Consider the following 15,027-nt stretch of genomic DNA (forward strand, 5'->3'; position numbering starts at 1 on the left):
GTACTCTAGCATCAAGAGTAAGCGCGATGTCCATATCTGCCAGAAGAAGTTTATGGACGCGACAGTGGTCAGGTGATGCGGATTCCAAAAGGCATATGGAAGTATTGCCATATAAAGGAGAGGAATTATTTGGGGTCGGTCTTTCGGACCTGGTGGCCACGGCAACTGCCGGCAAATCCACTTTTTTACCTCAGACCCCCTCCCAACAGAAAAAGACACCGTCTTTTCAGCCGCAGTCCTTTCGCTCCTATAAAAACAAGCGACCAAAAGGACAGTCTTATCTGCCGCGAGGCAGAGGAAAGGGTAAGAGAGGGCAGCAAGCAGCCCCTGCCCAGGACCAGAAGCCCGCCCCGGGTTCTACAAAGCCATCAGCATGACGCTGGGGCTTTACAAGCGGACTCAGGAGCGGTGGGGGGTCGACTCAAGATTTTCAGCAATCAGTGGGCTCGCTCACAAGTGGACCCATGGATCCTGCAGATAATATCTCAGGGTTACATGTTGGAGTTCGAAAGGTCTCCCCCCTCGCCGGTTCCTAAAGTCTGCTTTACCAACGTCTCCCTCAGAAAGGACGTCGGTTTTGGAAGCCATTCACAAGCTGTATTCTCAGCAGGTGATAGTCAAGGTACCCCTCCTACAACAGGGAAAGGGGTATTATTCCACACTATTTGTGGTACTGAAGCCGGACGGTTCGGTAAGACCTATTCTAAACCTGAAATCCTTGAACCTGTACATACAGAAATTCAAGTTCAAGATGGAGTCACTCAGAGCAGTGATAGCGAATCTGGAAGAAGGGGACTTCATGGTGTCCCTGGACATAAAAGATGCTTATCTGCATGTCCCAATTTACCCCTCACACCAAGGGTATCTCAGGTTCGTGATACAAGACTGTCATTATCAGTTTCAAACGCTGCCGTTTGGTTTGTCCACGGCCCCTCGGGTCTTTACCAAGGTAATGACCGAAATGATGGTTCTTCTACGAAGAAAAGGCGTATTAATTATCCCTTACTTGGACGATCTCCTGATAAGGGCAAAGTCCAGAGAACAGCTGGAAGTCGGTGTAGCACTAACCCAGGTAGTGCTTCAGCAACACGGGTGGATTCTGAATCTTCCAAAATCTCAATTGACCCCGACAACTCGTCTGCTGTTCCTGGGAATGATTCTGGACACGGTTCAGAAAAAGGTGTTTCTCCCGGAGGAGAAAGCAAGGGAGTTATCCGAACTTGTCAGGAACCTCCTAAAACCAGGAACTGTGTCAGTACATCAATGCACAAGAGTCCTGGGAAAGATGGTGGCTTCTTACGAAGCGATTCCATTCGGCAGATTCCATGCACGGACATTTCAGTGGGATCTGCTGGACAAATGGTCCGGATCGCATCTGCACATGCATCAGCGGATAACACTGTCACCAAGAACAAGGTTGTCTCTCCTGTGGTGGTTGCAGAGTGCCCATCTGTTAGAGGGCCGCAGATTCGGCATACAGGACTGGGTCCTGGTGACTACGGATGCCAGCCTACGAGGCTGGGGAGCAGTCACACAGGGAAGAAACTTCCAGGGCGTGTGGTCAAACCTGGAGACGTCCCTTCACATAAATATACTGGAGCTAAGAGCGATCTACAATGCTCTAAGCCTGGCAAAATCGCTGCTTCAGGGTCAGCCGGTGTTGATCCAGTCGGACAACATCACGGCAGTCGCCCACGTAAACCGACAAGGCGGCACGAGAAGCAGAAGAGCAATGACAGAAGCTGCAAGGATTCTGCGCTGGGCGGAGAATCATGTCATAGCACTGTCAGCAGTGTTCATCCCGGGAGTGGACAACTGGGAAGCAGACTTCCTCAGCAGACACGACCTTCACCCGGGAGAGTGGGGACTTCATCCAGAAGTTTTCCACATGATTGTGAACCGTTGGGAAAGACCAAAGGTGGACATGATGGCGTCTCGCCTCAACAAAAAATTGGACAGATATTGCGCCAGGTCAAGAGACCCTCAGGCAATAGCTGTGGACGCTCTGGTAACACCGTGGGTGTACCAGTCAGTGTATGTGTTCCCTCCTCTGCCTCTCATACCAAAGGTACTGAGAATTATACGGAAAAGAGGAGTAAGAACAATACTGGTGGCTCCGGACTGGCCAAGAAGAACTTGGTATCCGGAACTTCAAGAGATGCTCACGGAGGATCCATGGCCTCTACCTCTAAGAAGGGATCTGCTTCAGCAGGGACCTTGTATGTTCCAAGACTTACCGCGTCTGCGTTTGACGGCATGGCGGTTGAACGCCGGATTCTAAAAGAAAAGGGCATTCCAGAGGAAGTTATTCCTACCTTGATTAAGGCTAGAAAGGAAGTGACTGTACAACATTATCACCGCATTTGGCGAAAATATGTTGCGTGGTGTGAGGCCAAGAAGGCTCCAACGGAAGAATTTCAATTGGGTCGATTCTTACATTTCCTGCAAGCAGGATTGTCTATGGGCCTAAAATTGGGGTCCATTAAAGTTCAAATTTCGGCCTTATCAATCTTCTTCCAGAAGGAATTGGCATCAGTGCCTGAAGTACAAACTTTTGTCAAAGGTGTACTACATATACAACCCCCAATAGCGCCTCCAGTGGCACCGTGGGATTTGAACGTAGTTTTGAATTTTCTCAAATCTCATTGGTTTGAGCCTCTAAAATCGGTAGATTTAAAATACCTTACATGGAAGGTAACCATGCTATTGGCCCTGGCTTCAGCCAGGAGAGTTTCAGAGTTGGCGGCTTTATCATACAAAAGCCCATATCTGATTTTCCATTCGGACAGGGCAGAACTGCGGACACGTCCTCATTTTCTCCCTAAGGTGGTTTCGGCTTTTCACTTGAACCAGCCTATTGTGGTGCCTGCGGCTACTAGCGACTTGGAGGACTCCAAGTTACTGGACGTTGTCAGAGCATTAAAAATATATATTTCAAGGACAGCTGGAGTCAGAAAATCTGACTCGTTGTTTATATTGTATGCACCCAACAAGATGGGTGCTCCTGCGTCTAAACAGACGATTGCACGTTGGATCTGTAGCACAATCCAACTTGCACATTCTGTGGCAGGCCTGCCACAGCCTAAATCTGTAAAGGCCCACTCCACAAGGAAAGTGGGCTCATCTTGGGCGGCTGCCCGAGGGGTCTCGGCATTACAACTTTGCCGAGCAGCTACGTGGTCAGGGGAGAACACGTTTGTAAAATTTTACAAATTTGATACTCTGGCTAAGGAGGACCTGGAGTTCTCTCATTCGGTGCTGCAGAGTCATCCGCACTCTCCCGCCCGTTTGGGAGCTTTGGTATAATCCCCATGGTCCTGACGGAGTCCCAGCATCCACTAGGACGTTAGAGAAAATAAGAATTTACTTACCGATAATTCTATTTCTCATAGTCCGTAGTGGATGCTGGGCGCCCATCCCAAGTGCGGATTGTCTGCAATACTTGTACATAGTTATTGTTACAAAGATCGGGTTATTACTATTGTTGTGAGCCATCTTTTCAGAGGCTACTTCGTTTTTTGTTATCATACTGTTAACTGGGTTCAGATCACAAGTTGTACGGTGTGATTGGTGTGGCTGGTATGAGTCTTACCCGGGATTCAAGATCCTTCCTTATTGTGTACGCTCGTCCGGGCACAGTACCTAACTGAGGCTTGGAGGAGGGTCATAGGGGGAGGAGCCAGTACGCACCATGTGATCCTAAAAGCTTTATTTAGATGTGCCCTGTCTCCTGCGGAGCCCGCTATTCCCCATGGTCCTGACGGAGTCCCAGCATCCACTACGGACTATGAGAAATAGAATTATCGGTAAGTAAATTCTTATTTTTGCGAAGCATAATAGTAAATAAGTGCCTCTTAGACCTGCGATAATTGCCGGAAAAAAACATAGGTCTGCGGCTTTTCACGGGACCTATGTATTGGGACCTAATTGGATAGGTTGATAAGAAGGAAAAAAAAAGTAAGATGTTTTTCACATCCACGGCACTGTCGTGGGTAATTGGATACCACCTTAGGAATGAACTCCAGACCTTGTGGTTGCTTAATTGATAGATAACTAATGAATGAATAGCCATTCCCGTCCATGGAACAGCTTTTGAGTTAATTTACAATTACTTTTGGTCCCTTTTTAAAACTACATATAAAAGTACTTTAAAATATTAAAGTTTATAGCCACACAAAGGTTGCTCGTACCATTATAATACTACAGTGTGGGCTTAGTACCACATGAGTTTAATAACCATTTGCATCACAACACAGTTCTTTCCCCGTTGCCTGTCTCTCCTTGGCTGGGACCAAACACATACCACGCTGTGTGGCTAGATCTCAGCTGCCGCACGCCACAACACTGGGAATCTGAGCAGGACCACACTGCGTCACCAGGCCACATCCCTACACGTTACGTTGGAGACTTTGTCAGAGGACTTGCCTGTGTGACCCTTCAGCAGTATCTTATTCTGTATCACACCAATCGGGCTAATGTTTCCAAGCGGGATTATTCCTTCTTGTTTAGCATGTAGGTAAACATATGAGTATAGTAATAGTATTTCATCTATCTTTCTCATGGACAATAAATTACACATTGTAGTTTTATCTAAAATTTAATAATATATAGAAGTACAAATTCTGATCTGTCATTTCATTTTATTAGTTAAAAAAAAAAAAATTCTCACAAACACAGGTTCAGTGAAACCTGTGTGTTTTCGTGAGAAACAACCCGTTTTCGCTTGGAAATGGGTTTGTTTCAAGGGATTTGATTTTGCCTGCCTGAGGATAAGATAGCCCTGATGAGACCTTTAGCCGCAGTAATTTACCACAGCTATTAGGATACTGCCCAATACACAGTGAGAAGATACTTGTACACTGTCCTTGGGCATAAAGCAGGTGTCTTGGCTGTGTTGTGTGGCTCAGTGGGTTTCCATAGAGATGCTGCTAGACTACTGGTCACTTGGACCAATTGTTTTACCACCAACTGAAAAGGATCTTGATGTTGACCTTTGACCCATCAAATTGCATGGACTGACTTATCCAGAAATTCTAATTTGCACTTCAGCAGCATCTCTATGGAAACCCACCGAGCCACACAATACAGTAAAGACACCTGCTTTATGCCTAAGGACTGTGTATGACTATCTTCTCACCATGGATTGGATAACACCAGCTGTATCTTCTATTAAGTGCCCGATTATTGGAGCTGAATACTGTTGCATAGTCCGGGATCCAAATTGTGGAATATGGTCTAGATGGCAGAACTATATTAATTCATAAGATTCTCTGTTCTAGTGACTGTACATTTTGTTTACTATTAAATGTTTGTTTTTATTTTTTAGTGATTTCATCCACTTGATGTATTTAATTTAGATAAACAACACGCCCCACTATATTACGGACAGCAGCTAGATGGGCTGAACTGTTTTATGACCGTGAGCTGCTCCACGTTAGCATGTTGGTCGGCCCACTCGAACCTTTGTTGCGTAGTTCACCTCATCAATGGCACGTGGTGCTCCGCAGTTTTCACGTCTTTTATTCACAATGTTAACATTTCTCCAGATACTTTTAATAAATGTAAAAAATAGTGATGTGCACCGGAAATTTTTCGGGTTTTGGATTCGGTTCCGCGGCCGTGTTTTGGATTCGGGCGCGTTTTGGCAAAACCTCCCTGAAATTTTTTTTGTCGGATTCGGGTGTGTTTTGGATTCGGGTGGTTTTTTTACAAAAAACCCTCAAAAACAGCTTAAATCATAGAATTTGGGGGTCATTTTGATCCCATAGTATTAACCTCAATAACCATAATTTCCACTCATTTTCAGTCTATTCTGAACACCTCACACCTCACAATATTATTTTTAGTCCTAAAATTTGCACCGAGGTCGCTGGATGACTAAGCTAAGCGACCCAAGTGGCCGACACAAACACCTGGCCCATCTAGGAGTGGCACTGCAGTGTCACGCAGGATGGCACTTCAAAAAAATAGTCCCCAAACAGCACATGATGCAAAGAAAAATGAAAGAAAAAAGAGGTGCAAGATGGAATTGTCCTTGGGCCCTCCCACCCACCCTTATGTTGTATAAACAGGACATGCACACTTTTCACAAACCCATCATTTCAGCGACAGGGTCTGCCACACGACTGTGACTGAAATGACTGGTTGGTTTGGGCCCCCACCAAAAAAGAAGCAATCAATCTCTCCTTGAACAAACTGGCTCTACAGAGGCAACATGTCCACCTCCTCATCGTCCGATTCCTCACCCCTTTCACTGTGTACATCCCCCTCCTCACAGATTATTAATTCGTCCCCACTGGAATCCACCATCTCAGGTCCCTGTGTACTTTCTGGAGGCAATTGCTGGTGAATGTCTCCACGGAGGAAATGATTATAATTCATTTTGATGAACATTTTCTGGAAGTAACCTCGTACGCCGATTGCTGACAAGGTGAGCGGCTGCACTAAACACTCTTTCGGAGTACACACTGGAGGGGGGGCAACTTAGGTAAAATAAAGCCAGTTTGTGCAAGGGCCTCCAAATTGCCTTTTTCCTGCCAGTATACGTACGGACTGTCTGACGTGCCTACTTGGATGCGGTCACTCATATAATCCTCCACCATTCTTTCAATGGTGACAGAATCATATGCAGTGACAGTAGACGACATGTCAGTAATCGTTGGCAGATCCTTCAGTCCGGACCAGATGTCAGCACTCGCTCCAGACTGCCCTGCATCACCGCCAGCGGGTGGGCTCGGAATTCTTAGCCTTTTCCTCGCAGCCCCAGTTGCAGGAGAATGTGAAGGGAGAGCGGTTGACGGGTCAAGTTCCACTTGACTTGACAATTTTCTCACCAGCAGGTCTTTGAACCTCTGCAGACTTGTGTCTGCCGGAAAGAGAGATACAACGTAGGTTTTAAATCTAGGATCGAGCACGGTGGCCAAAATGTAGTGCTCTGAATTCAACAGATTGACCACCCGTGAATCCTGGTTAAGCGAATTAAGGGCTCCATCCACAAGTCCCACATGCCTAGCGGAATCGCTCCATTTTAGCTCCTCCTTCAATGTCTCCAGCTTCTTCTGCAAAAGCCTGATGAGGGGAATGACCTGACTCAGGCTGACAGTGTCTGAACTGACTTCACGTGTGGCAAGTTCAAAGGGTTGCAGAACCTTGCACAACCCTTGAATGGCCTTTTGCTGCTCCTCCATCCTCTGAAGCATATAGAGGGTTGAATTCCACCTCGTTACCACCTCTTGCTTCAGATGATGGCAGGGCAGGTTCAGGACTGTTTGCTGGTGCTCCAGTCTTCGGCACGCGGTGGCTGAATGCCGAAAGTGGCCCGCAATTCTTCGGGCCACCGACGGCATCTCTTGCACGCCCCTGTCGTTTTTTAAATAATTCTGCACCACCAAATTCAATGTATGTGCAAAACATGGGACGTGCTGGAATTTGCCCAGATGTAATGCACGCACAATATTGGTGGCGTTGTCCGATGTCACAAATCCCCAGGAGAGTCCAATTGGGGTAAGCCATTCTGCGATGATGTTCCTCAGTTTCCGTAAGAGGTTGTCAGCTGTGTGCCTCTTATGGAAAGCGGTGATACAAAGCGTAGCCTGCCTAGGAACGAGTTGGCGTTTGCGAGATGCTGCTACTGGTGCCGCCGCTGCTGTTCTTGCTGCGGGAGGCAATACATCTACCCAGTGGACTGTCACAGTCGTATAGGCCTGAGTCTGCCCTGCTCCACTTGTCCACATGTCCGTGGTTAAGTGGACATTGGGTACAACTGCATTTTTTAGGACACTGGTGAGTCTTTTTCTGACGTCCGTGTACATTTTTGGTATCGCCTGCCTAGAGAAATGGAACCTAGATGGTATTTGGTACCGGGGACACAGTACCTCCAATCAAGTCTCTAGTTCCCTGTGAATTAACGGTGGATACCGGAAACACGTTTCTCACCACCCAGGCTGCCAAGGCCTGAGTTATCTGCTTTGCAGCAGGATGACTGCTGTGATATTTCATCTTCCTCGCAAAGGACTGTTGGACAGTCAATTGCTTACTGGAAGTAGTACAAGTGGTCTTCAGACTTCCTCTCTGGGATGACGATCGACTCCCAGCAGCAACAACAGCAGCGCCAGAAGCAGTAGGCGTTACACTCAAGGATGCATCAGAGGAATCCCAGGCAGGAGAGGACTCGTCAGACTTGACAGTGACATGGCCTGCAGGACTATTGGCTTTCCTGTCTAAAGAGGAAATTAATACTAAGGGAGTTGGTGGTGTGGTTTGCAGGAGCTTGGTTACAAGAGGAAGGGATTTAGTGGTCAGTGGACTGCTTCCGCTGTCATCCAAAGTTTTTGAACTTGTCACTGACTTCTGATGAATGCGGTCCAGGTGACTTATAAGGGAGGATGTTCCTAGGTGGTTAACGTCCTTACTCCTACTTATTACAGCTTGACAAAGGCAACACACGGCTTGACACCAGTTGTCTGCATTTCTGTTGGAATAATTCCACACCGAAGAGGTGATTTTTTATTTTTTGTATTTTGACCAGGCATGTCAATGGCCATATTCGTCCCACGGACAACAGGTGTCTCCCCGGGTGCCTGACTTAAACAAACCACCTCACCATCAGAATCCTCCTTGTCAATTTCCTCCCCAGCGCCAGCAACACCAATATCCTCATCCTGGTGTACTTCAACAGTGACATCTTCAATTTGACTATCGGGAACTGGACTGCGGGTGCTCCTTCCAGCACTTGCAGATGGTGCAAATGGTGGAAGGCGCAACCATTTCCCGTCCAGTGTTGGGAAGGTCAGGCATCGCAACCGACACAATTGGACTCTCCTTGGGGATTTGTGATTTAGAAGAACGCACAGTTCTTTGCTGTGCTTTTGCCATCTTAACTCTTCTTTTTTTAAGTTTTCTAGCAGGAGGATGAGTGCTTCCATCCTCAGGTGAAGCTGAACCACTAGCCTTGAACATAGGCCAGGGCCTCAGCCGTTCCTTGCCACTCCATGTCGTAAATGGCACATTGGCAAGTTTACGCTTCTCCTCAGACGATTTTGATTTAGATTTTTGGGTAATTTTACTGAGCTTTATTTTTATGGATTTTACATGCTCTCTACTATGACATTGGGCATCGGCCTTGGCAGACTACGTTGATGGCATTTCATCGTCTCGGCCATGACTAGTGGCAGCAGCTTCAGCACGAGGTGGAAGTGGACCTTGATCTTTCCCTATTATACCCTCCACATTTTTGTTCTCCATTTTTTAATGTGTGGAATTATATGCCAGTAATATAGCAATGGCCTACTACTATATATACTGCGCACAACTGAAATGCACCACAGGTATGGATGGGTAGTATACTTGACGACACAGAGGTAGGTAGAGCAGTGGCCTATTGTACAGTACTGCTATATATTATATACTGGTGGTCAGCAAACTGTGCAAAACTGAAATGCACCACAGGTATGGATGGGTAGTATACTTGACGACACAGAGGTAGGTAGAGCAGTGGCCTACTGTACCGTACTGCTATATATTATATACTGGTGGTCAGCAAAATTATGCACTATACTCCTACTATATACTACAATGCAGCACAGATATGGAGCGTTTTTCAGGCAGAGAACGTATAATACTGGTGGTCACTGGTCAGCAAAACTCTGCACTGTACTCCTCCTATATAATATACTGGTGGTTCCCAGTCCCCACAATAAAGCAGTGAGCACAGATAGTGTTCACTCTAGGTGTCTTTCACAGGGCGCTGCGCCCTGCCCCTTTTTTAGACACCTGAATGCCGCACTGCCCGTTTGTGTGCGCCCTCCCGCCCCGCACTTTGCTGCCCGCTGGACACATTAAGCACACTGCAGTGATCGCAAAGAGGGACTCGGATTTTAAAAGTGAGCGGGTCCCGCTGGACAATCTGTTTTTTGCTGACCGCCGCCTCACAGCCAATAGAAATCCCCAAGCCCTGCCTCACCAGCCAATAGCCGCCGGCAGCTACTCAACATCCAATCGCTGCCGGCAGCGTCTCCCAATCCAAGCGCCACCTGAGATGTCGGTCCCTCCTCCCTGCGCTGATCTCCAACCCATTGAATGTGCTGGTGGCAACCGGGCGCGGACATCACGATGACAGGAGAATGGAAGATGCAGGAGGGAGCCGAGGAGAAGGAGAGGAGCGCCTTCACCACGGGCAGCCCGGTGGGTCTGCTGCAGAGAACTTGAGCTGGGGCCGAGCGGGACATGTCAGTGCGGTCGGGCACCACGACCGCAAAGTACCTAAAGGTCAGAGCGCTGCGACCTGGGGGAATGGTGATAAATCTTTAGTTTCATAAAACGTGCGGGCGGGCCTTTCCTATATTTATTTAATAACATGGCCAATACCTGCACATTATACCTGTGAGGGCGCTTCCTGTTACGCAGCATCTTATTCCCCCAGCGTCCCAACTACTAGTGCACACATCCTGCCCCCTGCTACCACTACTGCACCCATCCTGCCCCCTGCTACCACCATTACTGCACCCATCCTGCCTCCTACCACTGCTGCACCTATCTTACCCCCTGCTACCACTACTGCACCTATCCTACCCCCTACCACTACTGCACCCATCCTGCCCCCTGCCTCCTACCACTGCTGCACCTATCTTACCCCCTGCTACCACTGCTGCACCTATCTTACCCCCTGCTACCACTACTGCACCTATCCTACCCCCTACCACTACTGCACCCATCCTGCCCCCTGCTACAACCACTACTGCACCCATCCTGCCTCCTACCACTGCTGGACCTATTTTACCCCCTGCTACCACTACTGCACCTATCCTATCCCCTACCACTACTGCACCCATCCTGCCTCCTACCACTGCTGCATCTATCTTACCCCCTGCTTCCACTACTGCACCTATCCTACCCCCTGCTACCACCACTACTGCACCCATCCTGCCTCCTACCACTGCTGCACCTATCTTACCCCCTGCTACCACTACTGCACCTATCCTACCCCCTACCACTACTGCACCCATCCTGCCCCCTGCTACCACCACTACTGCACCCATCCTACCTCCTACCACTGCTGCACCTATTTTACCCCCTGCTACCACTACTGCACCCATCCTGCCCCTTGCTACCACCACTACTGCACCTATCCTGTCCCCTGCTACCACCACTACTGCACCCATTATACCCCACATACCCATACAGTGCCCATTATAAACACCCCCATACCCACACAGTGCTCAGTATTCACACCTCCACAGTGCCCATGATACACATACCCCATGCCCACACAGTGCTCATTATACACCTGCCAGAGCTCATAAAACCCTCTAAACCCACACAATGTCCAGTATGCACACCCCCATAGTGACCATCATACGCACACCCATACCACACAACGCCCATCATATGCACACCCCTATACCACACAGGGCCCATTATACACCCCCTACAGCTCTCATAATGCTCTATACCCACACAGTACTCATTATACACACTTACAATGCTCATAGCACCCTCTATACCCGCACAGTGGCCCCATACCCACACATTGCTCACCCCCCCCCCCCCCCCCTCCAAAGCGCCTAGCATATGGGTACTCCATACCCACAGTGCCCAGGATACATCCCCCTATACACAGTGACCAGCATACATAAACTCCCATATCCACACACAGTGCTCAGCATACACACAAACAATCCCCAAACCAAAGCATTGCCCAGCATACGCACACACCTCGTGTTATAGCGGTAGGGCTTCAACAAGGACACAGAGAAGCTGATCTTAAAAGTTGACGGGGAGCAGGAAGCACCGAATCCTGGATACTGATACCTCCCTACCCCTAACACTGCCTACAGCACTACCTGCACCTAACCCTCTATTTGTCCCCCAATACTGCCATAACTGCTATGTGGAGAGGCATAAGGGGAGCTCAAAAGCATACGTTTCTATGGGACCCAGAAACTGAAGTAGGACCCAAATTTTTAAAACTGAGGGGTCCCTGGGACCCACTTTTTTTTTTTTTTCTTAGCGCGATCACTGTGTCTCCCTGCATGAGAGACAGAGACATCCGCGTCCCGCCCGTCCTTAGCTGTCAGCCGTCGCAGCTCCCCTCCTCTGTGAGCAGACTATAGGTCTGCTCATGATCTGATGAGACAGGAGGGCTGGGTTTGCCTCACCCGCCGAGGCAAACCCAGCCCTCCCTCCTCTGTGTACATGGATCAGTGTGGTGGCCATTTTCAACCAGCTCCGCGGTGTGAGAGGGGGGACCCGCAGCATCAGCCCCCAGTATGTAAGATTGGCACAAAAAAAGCGGAGATCAAAAATGTGCCCTACCTGGTGCAGTGTGTCTTATGCTCTCTACCTGGTGCAATGTTTCTCAGTGCTCTCTACCTGGTGCAATGTTTCTCAGTGCTCTCTACCTGGTGCAATGTGTCTCAGTGCTCTCTACCTGGTGCAATGTTTCTCAGTGCTCTCTACCTGGTGCAGTGTTTCTCAGTGCTCTCTACCTGGTGCAATGTGTCTCAGTGCTCTCTACCTGGTGCAATGTGTCTCAGTGCTCTCTACCTGGTGCAATGTGTCTCAGTGCTCTCTACCTGGTGCAATGTGTCTCAGTGCTCTCTACCTGGTGCAATGTGTCTCAGTGCTCTCTACCTGGTGCAATGTGTCTCAGTGCTCTCTACCTGGTGCAATGTGTCTCAGTGCTCTCTACCTGGTGCAATGTGTATAACGTGCTCTCTACCTGGTGCAATGTGTATAACGTGCTCTCTACCTGGTGCAATGTTTCTCGGTGCTCTGCCTGGCGCATTGTGTATAACGTGCTCTGCCTGGCGCATTGTGTATAATGTGCTCTGCCTGGCGCATTGTGTATAATGTGCTCTGCCTGGCGCAATATGTATAACGTGCTCTACCTGTTGCAGTGTGTATAGGAGGTTCTACCTGGTGCAGTGTATTAGCTGCACTACTGTGTGGTGTAATGTGGCCATGCCCCTTCCTCATGAAAAACAACGCCCCTAAATTTTTGCTGCGCGCCTTTGGCGCGCACTGCCCACTCTTTATCATGTGGATATGGGAGGACCAAGCATTATAGTTTGTATCTAATTTTGCCCTTCTAACTGAAAAATGTGCCCTCCAGAACGAAAAATGTGCCCTCCCCGTGATCAGCACCCTGCCCTAAAAAGCCTAGAGTGAACACTACACAGATATTTGCAGCCACCTGAATAAAACTGAGAGGACGCCAGCCACGTCCTCTCACTATCATTTCCAATGCAAGAGTGAAAAATGGCGGCGAAGCGTGGCTCCTTATATAGAATCCGAATCTCGCGAGAATCCGACAGCGGGATGATGACGTTCGGGCGCGCTCGGGTTAACTGAGCAAGGCGGGAAGATTCGAATCTGCCTCGGAACCGTGTAAAATGGGTGAAGTTCGGGGGGGGGGGGTTCGGATTCCGACGAACCGAACCCGCTCATCACTAGTAAAAAATTGCTCCACTGCATCTCTGAATCAGGCCCATAGTTGTAAATTTGGGCAGAAAAAATAAAAGCAAACTACATTGACTTTTTGAGTGCCTCTTATGATGTAAAACTGACCTAATTGTACTCTTAATTGCAGATGAGCCACCTGAAGAACATAGAGGGCCCAGCAAGCAGATTTTAGAGGGTATGTATTGGGTATTTACGTAAAGTATGTCTTCTCAGATGTGTGGCATCCTCTACATTTTTGTATGTTAGTGTAGGGTGTTTTTGCCCCCTGTCATCTATCTTTGGAACGACAGGTTACACAAAGGTTCCTAAACATGGTACTTGATGCAACCAAACAATCCAGGTTTCTCTAACGTCCTAAGTGGATGCTGGGGACTCCGTAAGGACCATGGGGAATAGCGGCTCCGCAGGAGACTGGGCACAAAGTAAAAGCTTTAGGACTAGCTGGTGTGCACTGGCTCCTCCCCCTATGACCCTCCTCCAAGCCTCAGTTAAGATTTTGTGCCCGAACGAGAAGGGTGCAATCTAGGTGGCTCTCCTGAGCTGCTTAGAGTAAAAGTTTAAATAGGTTTTGTTTTTGTTTTTTTCAGTGAGACCTGCTGGCAACAGGCTCACTGCATCGAGGGACTAAGGGGAGAAGAAGCGAACTCACCTGCGTGCAGAGTGGATTGGGCTTCTTAGGCTACTGGACATTAGCTCCAGAGGGACGATCACAGGCCCAGCCATGGATGGGTCCCGGAGCCGCGCCGCCGTCCCCCTTACAGAGCCAGAAGACTGAAGAGGTCCGGAAAATCGGCGGCAGAAGACGTCCTGTCTTCACTAAGGTAGCGCACAGCACCGCAGCTGTGCGCCATTGCTCTCAGCACACTTCACACTACGGTCACTGAGGGTGCAGGGCGCTGGGTGGGGGCACCCTGGGACGCAATGAAAATACTTTAAATGGCTAAAAATACATCACATATAGCTCCTGGGCTATATGGATGTATTTAACCCCTGCCAGTTTTCCACAAAAAAGCGGGAGAAAGGCCGCCGAGAAGGGGGCGGGGCCTATCTCAGCACACAAGCGCCATTTTTTCCTCACAGCTCCGTTGGAGGAAGGCTCCCTGACTCTCCCCTGCAGTCCTGCACTACAGAAACAGGCTAAAACAAGAGAGGGGGGGCACTAAATTGGCATATAAATATATACAGCAGCTATATTAGGGGAAAAACACTTATATAAGGTTATCCCTATATATATATATATATATATATATATATATATATATATATATATATTATATATTATATATTATATATTATATATTATATATTATATATATATATATATATATATATATATATATATATATATATATATATATATATATATATATAGCGCTCTGGTGTCTGCTGGCAAACTCTCCCTCTGTCTCCCCAAAGGGCTAGTGGGGTCCTGTCCTCTATCGGAGCATTCCCTGTGTGTGTGCTGTGTGTCGGTACGTTGTGTCGACATGTATGAGGAGGAAAATGGTGTGGAGGCGGAGCAATTGCCTGTGTTAGTGATGTCACCCCCTAGGGAGTCGACACCTG

General features: G+C 48.2%; 1 protein-coding gene across 1 annotated transcript in view; it reads left to right on the top strand.

The window, feature by feature from the left end:
- Nucleotides 1-15,027, top strand: part of SLC30A7 (solute carrier family 30 member 7) — a 100,563-nt gene that overhangs the window by 29,463 nt on the left and 56,073 nt on the right. The window contains exon 7 of the mRNA XM_063940088.1: nt 13,589-13,636. Within this exon, the coding sequence (XP_063796158.1) occupies nt 13,589-13,636 (48 nt within the window). The remainder of the gene's footprint in view (nt 1-13,588; nt 13,637-15,027) is intronic.

This window comes from Pseudophryne corroboree, chromosome 9 (genome assembly GCF_028390025.1).
Source record: "Pseudophryne corroboree isolate aPseCor3 chromosome 9, aPseCor3.hap2, whole genome shotgun sequence".
NCBI lineage: Eukaryota > Metazoa > Chordata > Amphibia > Anura > Myobatrachidae > Pseudophryne > Pseudophryne corroboree.